Below are 13,759 nucleotides of genomic sequence, written 5' to 3' on the forward strand. Positions count from 1 at the left end.
TAAGCCTCAACCCTTAGTTTCTTATTCATCCCCAAGATCTAAACAACTTTAAAAAGTCCTAGTCTTTACATATTGAAAGTTCAATCCGTTTAAAATATCCAGTATCTTTTAAAATTCAAAGTCCTTTAAAATTCAAAGTCTCTTAAGTGTGGGCTTCACTAAAAAAATATGCACATCAGGCTTTCATGTAGGTGTGGGGTATCCGAACTTCAGTCCTTATGCTTGTATGGTGCTTTATATATCTTCCCAGGCCTTAAACACACTTTTAAGTTACAGAAACAAACATTTCTGTGGTTTCACCTTTGAAATATTCTTAGTTGGTGGGTCAAAATTGAGCCATGACCCAGGGTGGTGAGTCATAAATGGAGGTGCCAGAGTGATGTACACTGTATCTGTTACTGATGCATATCTTGGCTGAACTGTAACCACCTAATAAAACCATCTGGCAGTAGCCTCTCATGTTAACAACACAGCAAACTGAAGCAGGAAAATGAGGTGACTGCTTATCTCTCAACCTCCTTTTAGAGAGATTAAATGTCAACTGGGGTATTTTGATTCTGAATCCAACAACCTTGGCAACACTTTACATAAGTATATTACACCAAATAAAACCCAAAGAAATGCCATATTAAAAATCTTTGGATTTAATTTTGAATATTAACGAGAATGTCTCACCTAGTCTTCCATCTGTCTGGATCAGCCAGGGGATAGGAAGTTAAAACCAGAGTTCAACATTAAGGAAACCCTGTAAATGTCTATAGGACTTACAAAACCTGTATGTTGTATGTATGTGAGGGGCACATTCATAGGCCAAATCCAGAAAGGGTCCCTATCCTGAGGGCCAAGATTCCAACCCTGCTGAAACTTTAATGACAGCCTACTGATAACAGAGCTTACTTGAGCTACCAAACATGAATCCACTATCAGTAGAGGTGGTGTACAGTAAGAACTCAGGAAAACCTTGACCAGTATATGGAGTTACAGGCATGCAAAAGGGGACTTCAAGCAGTAATGCTTAAACCCACAAGCAAGGTTAAAATCAATGGCAATGCATAATGTCATGGCCAGTGATGTGGAATGCTAATATAACAGGAAAGATGAATTATTCCATAATGCCATCTGGAGGACCGGGCATTAGACAGCTACAAATAAGACTTGAGAAAGGCTCAGGAGCAAGGAGTCAGGCCACTGTTACAAGCCAAGGTGCACGAGTATGTGGTGTCCATTAAAATATAGGAGGAAAGTTATTCCACTGTTTGGCTGGAGTTTTGTAGGTCACCAAGGAACTCATATTCTGGGTTTGTGGCTGGGGACAGTATACTATAACTAGGTACTCTCACACCTGCACAGCCAGTCCATCACAAACTGGGACTAGCAAGAGAAGTCCCATTTGCAGTATAGTTGAAATACCTTCTGTCTGGAAACTGAACATGCTTACTGGTAGTGATGAAAAGTATTCTGTCCTTTATGAGTATAGTATGTTGAAGTAGGTATACCTGAAACTGAGGAGCAATACATGCTAGCTAGCAGTTTCCATACCCTTAGCTGATCAGCTTCCATACTCACTTGGTACATACAGCAACATGCCTTTGAATCAAAACAACTCTATATTTCTACCTAACTGAATACACCAATTTTACCTGTTATTAAGGTTCTCTTTTACAAGAGTCTCATGCCCACTGTAGCCAATAAACTTCAGTAAGGCTTCCATTGAATATACTGTTACCTACATAACAGATAAGCTAGCCTACAGTAAACTTGTGTGTAAACTCAGAAATTGCAATCATAATAGTAAAATAAAAAAATACATCAATGCTGCATATCTTTCTAATTGATGTTTTGATTTTAGTTACCCATTACCTTTTGTTTTTCCAGAAAAAGAAAAAGAAAAACCTCAGTAGCTTTGATGTCTTAATATGGTACTATGTCCCAAACTGCACTTCACCAGAGTGCCTTTCTGGTGGATTTCCTTCCCTTCTATTGGTGATGTGTGATAGTGTATCTCATAAGAGTCCTTATCCCAGTCACTGATAGCAAATGCTACAGGGAGTAAAAATGTAGGTTTCTGACAAGAAAACAGGGCTATCATAAACCATCTGTATGGGCCCAATCTAGTAATAATTGTTCTTAAATGTGAAAAAAAAAGAGCAATTTCATTGTTAAGAACTCAGTCTAGGGCTAGCGAGACTGCTCAGTGGGTAAGAGCACTGACTGCTCTTTCAAACATCCCGAGCTCAAATCCCAGGAACCACATGGTGGCTCACAACTACCCATAATGAGATCTGATGCCCTCTTCTGGCTCATCTGATGACAGCTACAGTGTACTTATGTATAATAATAAATAAATCTTTGGGCTGGAGTAAGCGGGGCCAACCAGAGTGAGCAGGGTTGACCGGAGCAAGCAGAGGTCCTAAAAATTCAATTTCCAACAACCACATGAAGGCTCACAACCATCTATCTGTTCAGCTACAGTGTACCCATATACATAAAATAAATAAATCTTTAAAATCAAAGAATTCAGTCCAACATTGCTAACTTTGAAAATTGAAGGTAAGTGCCAAGGACTGTGGGCATGGACCTGGACTCCTGATATCTAAAATGAAAATGTAGTAAAATTTGTGTTATTTTAGGCTCTTGTGTTAACCTGTTAGAAATAAAAAGAAAAAAAATTAAGCAACATGAGTTTTGCTCCTGGGATTACCTAGAAATGATTAATCAATTAGAGGAACTATCTACATCTACAATAAACAATAACTATTGAGTCAATAGCATAATTTTTAATATTTTATTTGAAACAACACATAGGCAGTATACAACCAAAACTTCCTCCTTCCGCTGCCCTATATTTAGAAGTGCTACATGCTAAAGAATATTTCCATTATAAAAACTCCCCACCAAAATGATCTTGCAATCTCAAAATAAAAGATGTTAACTTTTTGCACCTTACAATTTTTGGGCCAGGTGTTAAGGATGCACATCTTTAACCCCAGGACATGGGAAACAGAGCAGATGGGGCTCTATGAACTCCAGGCCACCTAAGGCTGCATTGTGAGACTGCCTCAAAAACCACCCCCCCGCCCCCATATCCAACTCTTTCTCCTCTTCTCTCCTGTTCTAAAGTCTACATATGTACATGGGCTTAGAATTAAAGATGCCTGAAGGCTGGTATTTAGAAGCCCAAGTGTTGGGAGTTTTCCTCTCTACATAAAACTCCCAACATCCTTAATTGTCTCAGTATTAGAGAAACTGAAAAGTCCCTCATTCTGTCCATAGTAGGTTTATACGTAAGAGTATCTCAATTGAAAAGACTCTTATCATCCACATGCTTCAGCAATCTCGGGTCTCACTTCGACTTTCTACTACATTCTACACTCTACCCCTAAAGAAGAGAACCTCAATCATTTACATTTGGTTTCCTCTTAAAGGGCATTATTTAGGGCTGAAGAGATGGCTCCAAAGCACCTATAATGAGATTCAAGGCCCTCTCCTGATATCTGGGCATACATAGAACACTCATTTATAAAAACTACAAAAACAAAAGGGCATTAAGTGACTTCCCTAAAAGCACTAAATTCTAATTCACTCCTCAAAAGGCCACTAGAAATAATGCTATCAAAGACAGACATAGTGGCCTCAACCTTTAATCATAGCACTTGGGAAGCTGAAGCAAGTAGATTTCAAGGCCACTTTTGGCCTACAATGGCAAGTAAAACCCCATCCTAAAAAAGAAAAATAAAGGGGGAAAAAAAAGAAACTCCTATGCCACTGTATTGGAACTTGAACTACCCCATACACTAGGAGATAAACACATATTGGCCAAGATAGGATTGAAAACCAATTCCTGTGTGCATGTAAGATAACATATTAGCACAATCATTTACTCCAATGCAGGTATAAGGTATTATAGACACATTGCTTCAAAGGCAAGAAAAGACATTCCAGAAATCAGGGGCTTAGCATTACAAGTGCTAAGTCTGATTACTCAGTGTTTACAGAAAATCATGCCTAGAATGCACATGGATTTCCCCACATGGCAGATTGTCCCCACAGACATTTTACATGTAATATCAAAGCTTGTTACTCAAGTTAGATTTTTTTTAGGTCTTACTAGTCCATATTAAAAGCAGGTATTGTGTCTCATTAAACAGAATGGCATGCTACAAAGATGAAAAACAATCCATAACTCCTCTTATAATGTTGAGTGCACCAAACTGTTCAGTTTTGCAGATTAAGTCCTAGTATATAAAAGTCCTTTGATGTTATTCAAGTGACTCTTTGAGAATATCAAACCGGTGAAGTAGGCTCAGATCATCAAGGGCCAACATGATACTTTTAGCTGACAAGCAGAAAGACATGCCAGTTCCTTGAGCACAAATCAGCTTTCCCATCCTTAAGATCAAGGTCTGAGGATACCAAGTTCCTTTCCCTCTGAGGAAAAGGAGGACTTTGGGGTACAGTGTCATCTACACATGTCCAAGTGGATTCAAATATTTATCCGCCTCACTTATCATATATTGCTGGGATTTTGTTGAATTCAGTTGATACTTTTTTACAAAACCACATCCTGACTAACAAAAGAAAAAGTTTCTATAAAATGAGCAACAGTAAAAGGTACTGCACAAACAAAAGCAGGGTCTCTGAAATGAATTGAACATTAGATTCTCCATTGGGTTATTGCCCTCTGTAATAATACCAGGGATTAGTAAATCAGCAGCAGAGTCCACATATCCCATGAGTTACCACCTTCCTGATGGTGCTGATTAGGCCACTCTTAAAACCACTGCATCAGAATACAGATGGTAGGGGTGTCACGGTCATGGCTTTGCTCTTATTTGGCAAGAGCAGAGTCCAGGCTTCTCCTTGGTCCCTGATGTACTTGTGAGTCCATGCTCGGACTCTGTGGGAACAGAAGTAGAAGCACCTTCAGATTGACAAGAAAGAGAATCTGTGGTGAAGGGAATCTGGCTTCCAGAAGATATTTGACCAGAACAAGAAATTTCACTGTCATAAAATGTTCTCTTCTCTCTTCACTTCAGCACCACCATTAATTGACATCCACTGTGAGAAATCCAGGAGGGGAGGAAGACACTGAGCCATTTCAAATGTAGAGAGAGCAAGAGCAGCAAGCTGGGGTAACATACTGGACAGACTCGTCTCAACTGTGCTGTGGCTTGGCATGTGTGGTTTTTCTTCTGATATCTAAAAGCTTTTTCGTTAGAACTTATTATGCTGCCATGCAAGAAAGAAAGCAGAAATGAGAGAAAACATACCTTTGACTGGAAGGTTTATGACTGCAAGCAAAATAAGTCATTTGAATTGATATAAAGGCAACTTTGGATGATGTAACTTCCACCAAAATTCTGAAAAACCTCACGGTCAATAATACATTTTCTGACAAAAAAAAAAAAAACTGTACAAAAGTTGTTACAGTTCCAAACTTGTATAAGAGAATACTCATTAGCATGAGCTGTAATTATAAGCTTGATGTGGTCAGGGTTGGAACAAACGTTTCTCTATAAATGTTCGTTGAGCTGTTGGTCCTGGGTTAATTATCTGTCCTCTATCCAGTTTAGGTAAGTGAGGCATGTGGATAGACATGTACTGTGAGGCATACTAACCCTTGGATGTGCTGGTGGACTGAGTTTCCCTTGCCAAGAGCTCTTCAAAGATGTCATTATACATGTAAAAGAACACATACCCAGTAGAACTCCTACCCCTATATACAAAGTCCTCTTGCATTTTTGTTACATGTAGATCACTGTAGGTGAACCAACTCTGCCTCTTGAAGTCAAAGGCATCACTGATATAGTGGCCTCCATTGGGACTGTTCCCAATATGGTTGATAATGCTAACAAGCCTGTAAACATTATCTTTCTTATTTAACTTTCCTGGATTCACCTTGCTTGTAGGCTTTGCCTTCTTATTGAGAACATCACTGCGTCTGGGGCTCTTCCTGGAATCTGATGAGCCCTGTGAACCCTGACTACCGTTCTGGGTATGTGACAGTGTAGCTTCCCCACGGTTTTCTGTCTGTTCCTGGGAGACTGGTTTTGGATGGCTTTGAGTAAGTGCCTCTAGAGAAATCTGCTTATCACTTCTCCCTTCATTACATTTCTCAGCCTGTCGGTACTTTTGGGCCTCACTGATACTATCAGAATCTAAATGACTAGGTATATGCTCTTTCTCATGTTTCTTGAGTTTCTCAGTCTCCTTTGTAAGTTCTGACCCAACTATATTTGCTGTGTCACCTTTCCCTGGATTTTCCTGCTGCACTTTTCCACTCAACACTTCAGAGACCCTCTTCCCACTTTCTGTTTCTGACTCACTGTTTGACATGATGTTTACAGTTGAGACACCCTGGGATCTAGAGGTCCTCACTGAATTAAAAGGCAATTTGAGTATTTCGGAGCCCAACACTTCAAAGGGTTTTAATAAGTCAAGATTCTTAGCATGTTCACTTGGGCGAAGGGGTGGGGGTGGTTTTGTGCTTCTGTTACAATGACAAGACAGGCTTAAGTATTTGGAAACAAGGACGGGCTGCTCATCCTTCTTCATTACCCATGACTCACTAAAGATGTAGCGTTTCAGATGAACAATAATAACCCTGGGTAGCCGGCCAAACCTGTGCAATGAAACAGATTTGTTGTACAAACACCGTTCACACCTATGCTCAAGCTCCTCTGCCCTAAAGAAAAGATCTAAAGTGGACTGGATAGACATGTCTTTCCCTCCTTGGGGAATGTTGACAGAAAGGTATCTACTTGGTTCTCCCTTAAAAAGAGTCAGGCCACAAGCTTTACAAAAAATGGAGCTTAGCAACTCAAATTCAAAATTATTAGTAACAGGACAAATGGGCATTTTGTTGATAGTAGCATAATCAGCAAAAATATCTTTAAGTAAATAAAAATCTCCCGACTCATTTTCAGACTGCCACATCATGGTTACTCTTTGGAAAGTCTCCTTCAACTGAACTAAACAGAGACTTAAAAACTCATGAGCATCATTCTGCCTGTCAGCAGTAAATATCTCTCCAAATATAGGGAGGGCTCTTGTAATACCTATAAGTAATCTCTGTCTAACTCTTGCATTGTAAATATCTTTCAAAACAAGCAGCTGCATCAAGCGCATGTTAAAATCATCTTTGGGAGCTTTAATCCATGGGAAACCCTGGTTGAATAAATCATTAATAAACAGTGGTATTGAGCATAGAGACTGTAATACAACATTTATATAGCAAGTATTTCCCACATTAGGCAGGCCTTGCCACGATTTCTCTGGGTGAAGCAAGTATGTCTTCATATAGTCATGCCACTCTAGGCCGTTCTCAATACAGCGTGTTTCCAACAGAACTGGTGAAAATAATTTTGTAATGAGATCATTAAGATCACGAACATCCACACCACTATCTTCAGGATAGTTGGTCTCAAATGGAAATCCAAGCCCTGGATTATTGATTTCTATTGCTCTTACATTCCTTTCTTTTCCTGTTTCATTAGATATACACACTACTAAATTTGCCTCAAATTCCCTGATATTTCCCTTCAGGTCGCTCTGTTTTTCATTCTTTGCTAAATCAGGTAAAAATCTTTTCCTCTTTATGAGTTGGGTTTCCAATAATCCTACACTGTGAAGTGAGGTCGATGAGGATGGAAGCAAAGACAACTCACGAAACATGCACATTTCACTTCCTTTGGGTGATTCAAAGCACTTACTACTTGCATTCGCATGAACTTCCAGTGGTGGAGAGCCATTCACCCCATGTGCGCTTGTGCTAGGCTCATCACATCTCTCATCACTTCTGGCTGGCTGAATACCACCTTGATAGATTTTGTCTAGGAATCTCTTCAGTCTTCTGGCATCTGTGGTGGTGAGTTTCTCAACAAACAAGAAATCGTTATTTTTAAAAGTCAAATGTAGGTAATTCTGGTCTTCGCCATAGGTTTGAAGGACCACACTTTTAATATTATTGTATAGTTGCAAAGTCTTAATCTTTCCAGTGTTGAAATAGAGAATAAGTTTAACTTCTCTTTTTCCTATACATGCTTCAATGAGTGCATTTCTTGTCTTGGACATTCCTGCCTTTGCACTCCATAGCTGGACTTGAGCATTTATCAATATGGGATCCATACTTCTTTTTTCTTTGCAAGTAAACTCAACGTATACTGATTATTGACAATCTTGAAGTTTCTATTTGTTTACCTAAGGAGACAACAAAGAGACAGTATATAACTTTTTACATACCATGACTATTTTTAATGTTGGCTTTATATACAAATCTTGGATCTCTAACCCTTTAGTGACTAACCCACAGCATTTGAGAAAAATCCATGGTTTTAAGAGGACAAAAATTTTGATTATCAACCCAAGAACATGATTTTAAAAATCCAAAAATAGTTCTTTAATTTCTGAGAGAAATACTTATCTTGTGTATAGACATATAATGTGCTAATCTTCCTGACACAGAATGACCTCACAGGGAAACCAAAATAAATGTCAAAGCAATTAGAAGCACTACATAGCCCTTACACCAACTACAGATGAATATCCCCTGATGAGTAGAGAAATTCAGACATTGGATAGTGAGTACATCTATCTACCTCCTTCTAATGCCACTTACATCACCTTTTATTTGGCACTGAGGAAATTCCATATATTTTACCCTTCATTGCAAAAGTTAAAAAATAAATAGTTTTCTAACTAAGATGATTTTGGTAGCCAGCTCTGCAATTTTACCACCTGAGTTGGGGAGCTCTTAGTTATATGTTATAGTGTATGCTTCAAATGCAAAAAATAAAAATAAAGAACATCCAGTGTCAATTCTGAGAACCCAAAATAATTTTTACAAAACTGTGAAGAAGGATCAGAAATATTTAATTACTGAAATTTAAAATTTTCAGAGTAATCTGGGGGATTTACATCAGAAATCATGCTCAGCGATTCATTGGAAGTTATGTTTTCTTCTAAATAGTTAATATTCTCCCTTAGTCTTGCCTATGCTGTTACCTAACTCAGCAAACTATCAGTATCAGGAAAAACTTCTGCTTAATCTGTGCTTAAATGACCAAAAATTGAAAATTGGTAGTATATAATGAAGTTTGTTATATGGAGTAGTTGTGACCACCCATATATAAAAGTACACATGCTCCCAAGTTAAACAATGATTGTGTTTATCATAGTGGAAACTTTCCATATAAACATTTAGGCATAGCATCAAATTTAAGCTTTCTACATTTGAGGAAGATATGGGGAGGTTCAATACAGGTTTCTCTGTGTAGCTCTGGCTATTCTGGAAATCATTCTGTAGGCCAGGCTGGCCTTGAACAAAAAGTTCCCACCTTTCTGTTTTTTGAGTACTGGGATCAAAGGTATGCAACACGACATCTGACTTCAAATTCTCTAGATTATGTACAGTTCACTGTTCTTCTGTGGATGCTAAGCAAGGCTTTAAACAATTTTCTCCCCACAACAGTTTTAAGCGGTCTTAAGCTTGTTTAAACATTCAACAAAACCTACACCTTAACATTCAGATCTACTTTCAGAATTTCTACAATCCCCAATCAATCTGTACACACACACACACACACACACACACACACACACACACACACACACGATTTGCCAGGCATAAAGGAGTACAACAGAGTATAATTCCAGTCAGCCTGACCTATAAGGGAAACACTATCCTCCCAAAATGTAGTGTTCTTTCTCTCTAATGATACTCATAATAATTTAAATCCTTTTGGCATTTCTACTCTTAGTATTTAAAAAACAATTAGGAGGTAGGCATAATGTCACAAGTCTTTAACCAGAGCATTTTGGAAGCAGAAGCAGGTGGATCTCCAGGAGTTGGAGGTTGGCCTAGTCTACATAATGAGCTCCAGGATAGCCAGTACTGCATAGAGACCGTATCTCATACAAAACAAAAGACAGGAGATGCTCTCATGAAACTCTATCTGCATTTTTCAGTATTTCCTTAAAGTTTGACATACATTTCATTTCTGAATAAAGGAAATTCCTTTAACCTCACTGAGTGTGAAAAATAAAGACCAAGGATCACCTCTGCTGCCAACTGTCTAAGCACTGCCACTTCCCCAGCACAGGCTAAACTTAAAACCTCTGCAATCCATCTCAAGTCTCAAAGCTAGTGAAGCTTCCTCAGGACATGTTTAAAGACTACTGATTCTCCATGAGCCAGTAAATGCACATTCTATGTAGCTCAAAGTAAGCTTCACTATAGTGACATTTCTCTCTCCAGCTAGCCTTAAACTGGAATAAAAGCCTACAATGATAACTACATGTCAAAGTTATGAAAACCTGTGAGCTTTTACCTAATTTTCTATAAACTCAAATATCTCAGGTTTGATTGCTTGAATAAAAGCACACTATGTTAAGCTAGCTGATGCTCTCAAAACATAGCCAGAAACTTTCAAAACTGTACTACTTCTGTCAGGACTGAAGGAATGACATATGATAGGCAGAAGTTGGCCATTGCTTTTTAAAAATAAAGAAAAGAAAAGAAAAGAAAAGAAAGAAAGAAAGAAAGAAAGAAAGAAAGAAAGAAAGAAAGAAAGAAAGAAAGAAAGAAAGAAAAAAAGAAAGAAAGCTCCAGTAAAATAGTCTGCTTCGTTATTAATTTACTGCTTTCCCACATATTGGTCTTTCTTCAGGTGTTTATTGAGCTATGCTTCACATTATGATATCCGGAATATATATTGAATGCTTAGCCTCATCTTTACAGAATATTTCAGTAAAAAATCTACCCTCAATATCTATAAAGACCAAGAACCATCCCCAAAAGCCTGAGCTATTAATTCTATATTCAGATAATTTAACAGGACTTGTACTGTGGTGGAAATATTTACACACTCTATGCTGCATTTATGTCTTCTACCATTCATGCTTTCATTATTTCAAGAGGAAGAAACACTTGAAAATAAAATATTACATCTTTTAAATAAATCATCATAGTTCCCATGGAGTTCATTATAAAAGAGAAACTTAAAGGAAATTAGGTAAAGAAGATATGGCTCTTCAAGTAAGGATGTTTGCTACCAAGTTTGATAACTTGAGCTTTATCTCTGGGAGTCATATGGTAGGAAAAAAAACTTTCCCCAACAATTTATATATGTAAATATAATATATTATAATTATACATGTGTATATATGTAGTAATCTATAATAGGATCAATGTGTATGTTTGTGTGTAAAAATGAACTGGATAGAATTATCTTTCCAATATTTTGGTAAAGTGGTTATGTTTTAAGATAACAAACAGTTTACAATGGAAAAAAGAAAGCATCTTCAATAAATAGTGCTGGTCTAACTGGCAGTCTGTATGTAGAAAAATGAAAATAGATCCATATTTATCACCTTGCACAAAGCTCAAGTCCAAGTGGATCAAGGACCTCAACATAAAACCAGATACACTAAATTTAATAGAAGTGAAAGTGGGAAAGAGACTCAACTGTTTGGCACAGGGCAGTGGGTGCAGGGAGGGGCAGAATTTCCTTAACAGAACTCCAATGGCTTTGGCCCTAAGAATTGATAAATTGGGACCTCATGAAACTGAAAAGCTCCTGTAAGGCAAAGGACATAGTCAATAGGACAAATCGGCAACCTACAGATTTGGAAAAAAAAATCTTCACTTGTCCTATATCTGATAGAGGTCTAATATCCAAAATATATAAAGAACTCAAGAAGCTGACTGCCAAAAAACAAACAACCCAATCAAAAATGGGGTATAGAACTAAACAGAGAATTCAGAGCAGATCTGAGAATGGCTGAGAAGCACTTAAAGAAATGCCTTATTTATGATAGTCAGAAGCTGGAAACAACCTAGATGTCCCATGAGAGGAGAATGGATACAGAAAATGTGGTTCATTTACACAATGGAATACTACTCAGTAATTAAGAATGAGGACATCCTGAGTTTTGCAAGCAAATGGATGTACTAGAAAATATCCTGAGTGAGGTAACTCATTCCCAAAGGAACATACATGGTATGTACTTACTAAAAGTGGACATTAGCCAAAAAAATACAGAATACCCAGGATAAAATCCACAGAACTGAAGAAGGTTAACAAGCTGAAGGACCCAAGTGATGGTGCCTCAGTCCTACTTGGGAGAGAGAAGAAAGCAATCACAGGAGTGGGGGAGGGACCTGAGTGGGAAAGGGGACAGGGAGGGAAAAAGGGGGAACATGGAGAGAACAGGTCTGAAGCCCTAAGAGCCTTCAGAAAGAATGGAAACAGGCAACCTCGGGAGATAGGAGGTGAGGGACCCTCCAGAATGTACCAGAGACCTGGGAGGTGAGAGACTCTCAGGACTCAAAGGGAGGGATCTTAGATGAAATGCCCGACAGTGGGGAGAGGGAACTTGTAAAGTCCACCTCCAGTAGAGAAACAGGGCATCAAGTGGAGGGATGTGGTTTTAAAAAACAGTCAAAAAAACTCTAACCCAGAATTCTTCCTGTCTGAAAGAATGTGAAGGACAAAAATGGAGAAGAGCCTGAGGTAAAGGAGGTCCAGTGACAGGCCCAGATTGGGAGGCACCTCAAGGGGAGGCCCTAAGGCCTGACACTATTATTGATGCTATAGTGTGCCTACATGACTGCCTTCTGAGAGGCTCAGATGTAGATACTTACACCCAACCATTGGACTGAAGCCAGGGACCCCTGAAGTGGTCGAATTAGGGAAAGGCTGGAAGAAGCTGAGGAGGAGGTCAACCAGCTGTCTTAACTAACCTGGGCCCCTGAGATCTCTCAGACACTGAACCACCAACCAGGCAGCATACACCACCTGATAAGAGGCCGCCAACACATATACAGCAGTGGACTGCCTGGTCTGGCCTCAGTGAGAGAAGATGTGCCTAACCCTTGAGACTTGAGGCCCCAGGGAGTGGGGAGGTTTGGTGGTGTGGGAGTTGGGGTGGAAGGGTGGGGGACATCCTCTTGGAGACAGGGGATGGTGTGTGAGGAGGTATGGGATGAAGAACAGTCAGAGGACAGACCAGAATGAGGTAACGACTAAACTGTAAAAAAAGATTAAAGAGTAATAAAGATAACAAATAGTTATTATCTGATACAAGAAATAATAAAATATCATATATTCTGGCTATCTCTAATGAGCCCAAGCAAATCCTCTGAAAATGAAATCTTCAATTTACATTTCTTTGAAATTATGAGTATCTACGAGGCTTTAGGCAAGGTCAGTGGCACTATCAGATTCCATTCAATGGACTGAAGTTAGCCTAAAAGCTGTCTTGGAGGACTCGTTCTATGGAACTTTGATTCTAGACACGATATCATTGACAAGCATATATAATTAATAAAGAACACTGGATTTCCCAAGAGAATCTAAAAGGCTTCCTCCAACAATGGCTTAGTGTTCCTTACATCTGAACTTGAAAAGTATGTGACTATGTGGAGTTTGGTAAATGAAAAGGGGCACTCTGAAAGCCAGGAGCATTATCAAAAGCAACTCTGCATTAATTCATCCATTAATTCACTAAAAAATAGACATGGAATGCTGAAAAACCACTATAAATTTGTGGGTATACAATATTGTAAAGAAATACAAAATCCAGGCTTTTACCAAACTCACTGCAGCAGAGTTGAAAAACTTACACATAGGGATAGATAGGGATAGGGATATAGCTCAATAGTAGATTACTTGTCTAGTATTTGAGGCCCTGTGTTCAGTACCAATCACCTAAAAGTATACTATATATATATATATATATATATATATATATATATATA

At 38.6% G+C, this 13,759-nt stretch overlaps 1 protein-coding gene across 1 annotated transcript; it reads right to left on the reverse strand.

Moving 5' to 3' along the window:
* Nucleotides 1-5,613: 5,613 nt before the first annotated feature.
* On the reverse strand, nucleotides 5,614-8,127 carry Usp26 (ubiquitin specific peptidase 26). Its single transcript, XM_021187281.1, has one exon. It carries the CDS (start codon nucleotides 8,125-8,127, stop codon nucleotides 5,614-5,616), a length of 2,514 nt encoding a protein of 837 aa, XP_021042940.1.
* Between the last annotated feature and the right edge of the window lie 5,632 nt (nucleotides 8,128-13,759).

Source organism: Mus pahari, chromosome X (assembly GCF_900095145.1).
Source record: "Mus pahari chromosome X, PAHARI_EIJ_v1.1, whole genome shotgun sequence".
Lineage (NCBI taxonomy): Eukaryota > Metazoa > Chordata > Mammalia > Rodentia > Muridae > Mus > Mus pahari.

Coding starts and splice junctions, on each gene's coding strand:
- Usp26 (XM_021187281.1), bottom strand. CDS start 8,127: ATGGATCCCATATTGATAAATGCTCAAGTCCAGCTATGGAGTGCAAAG.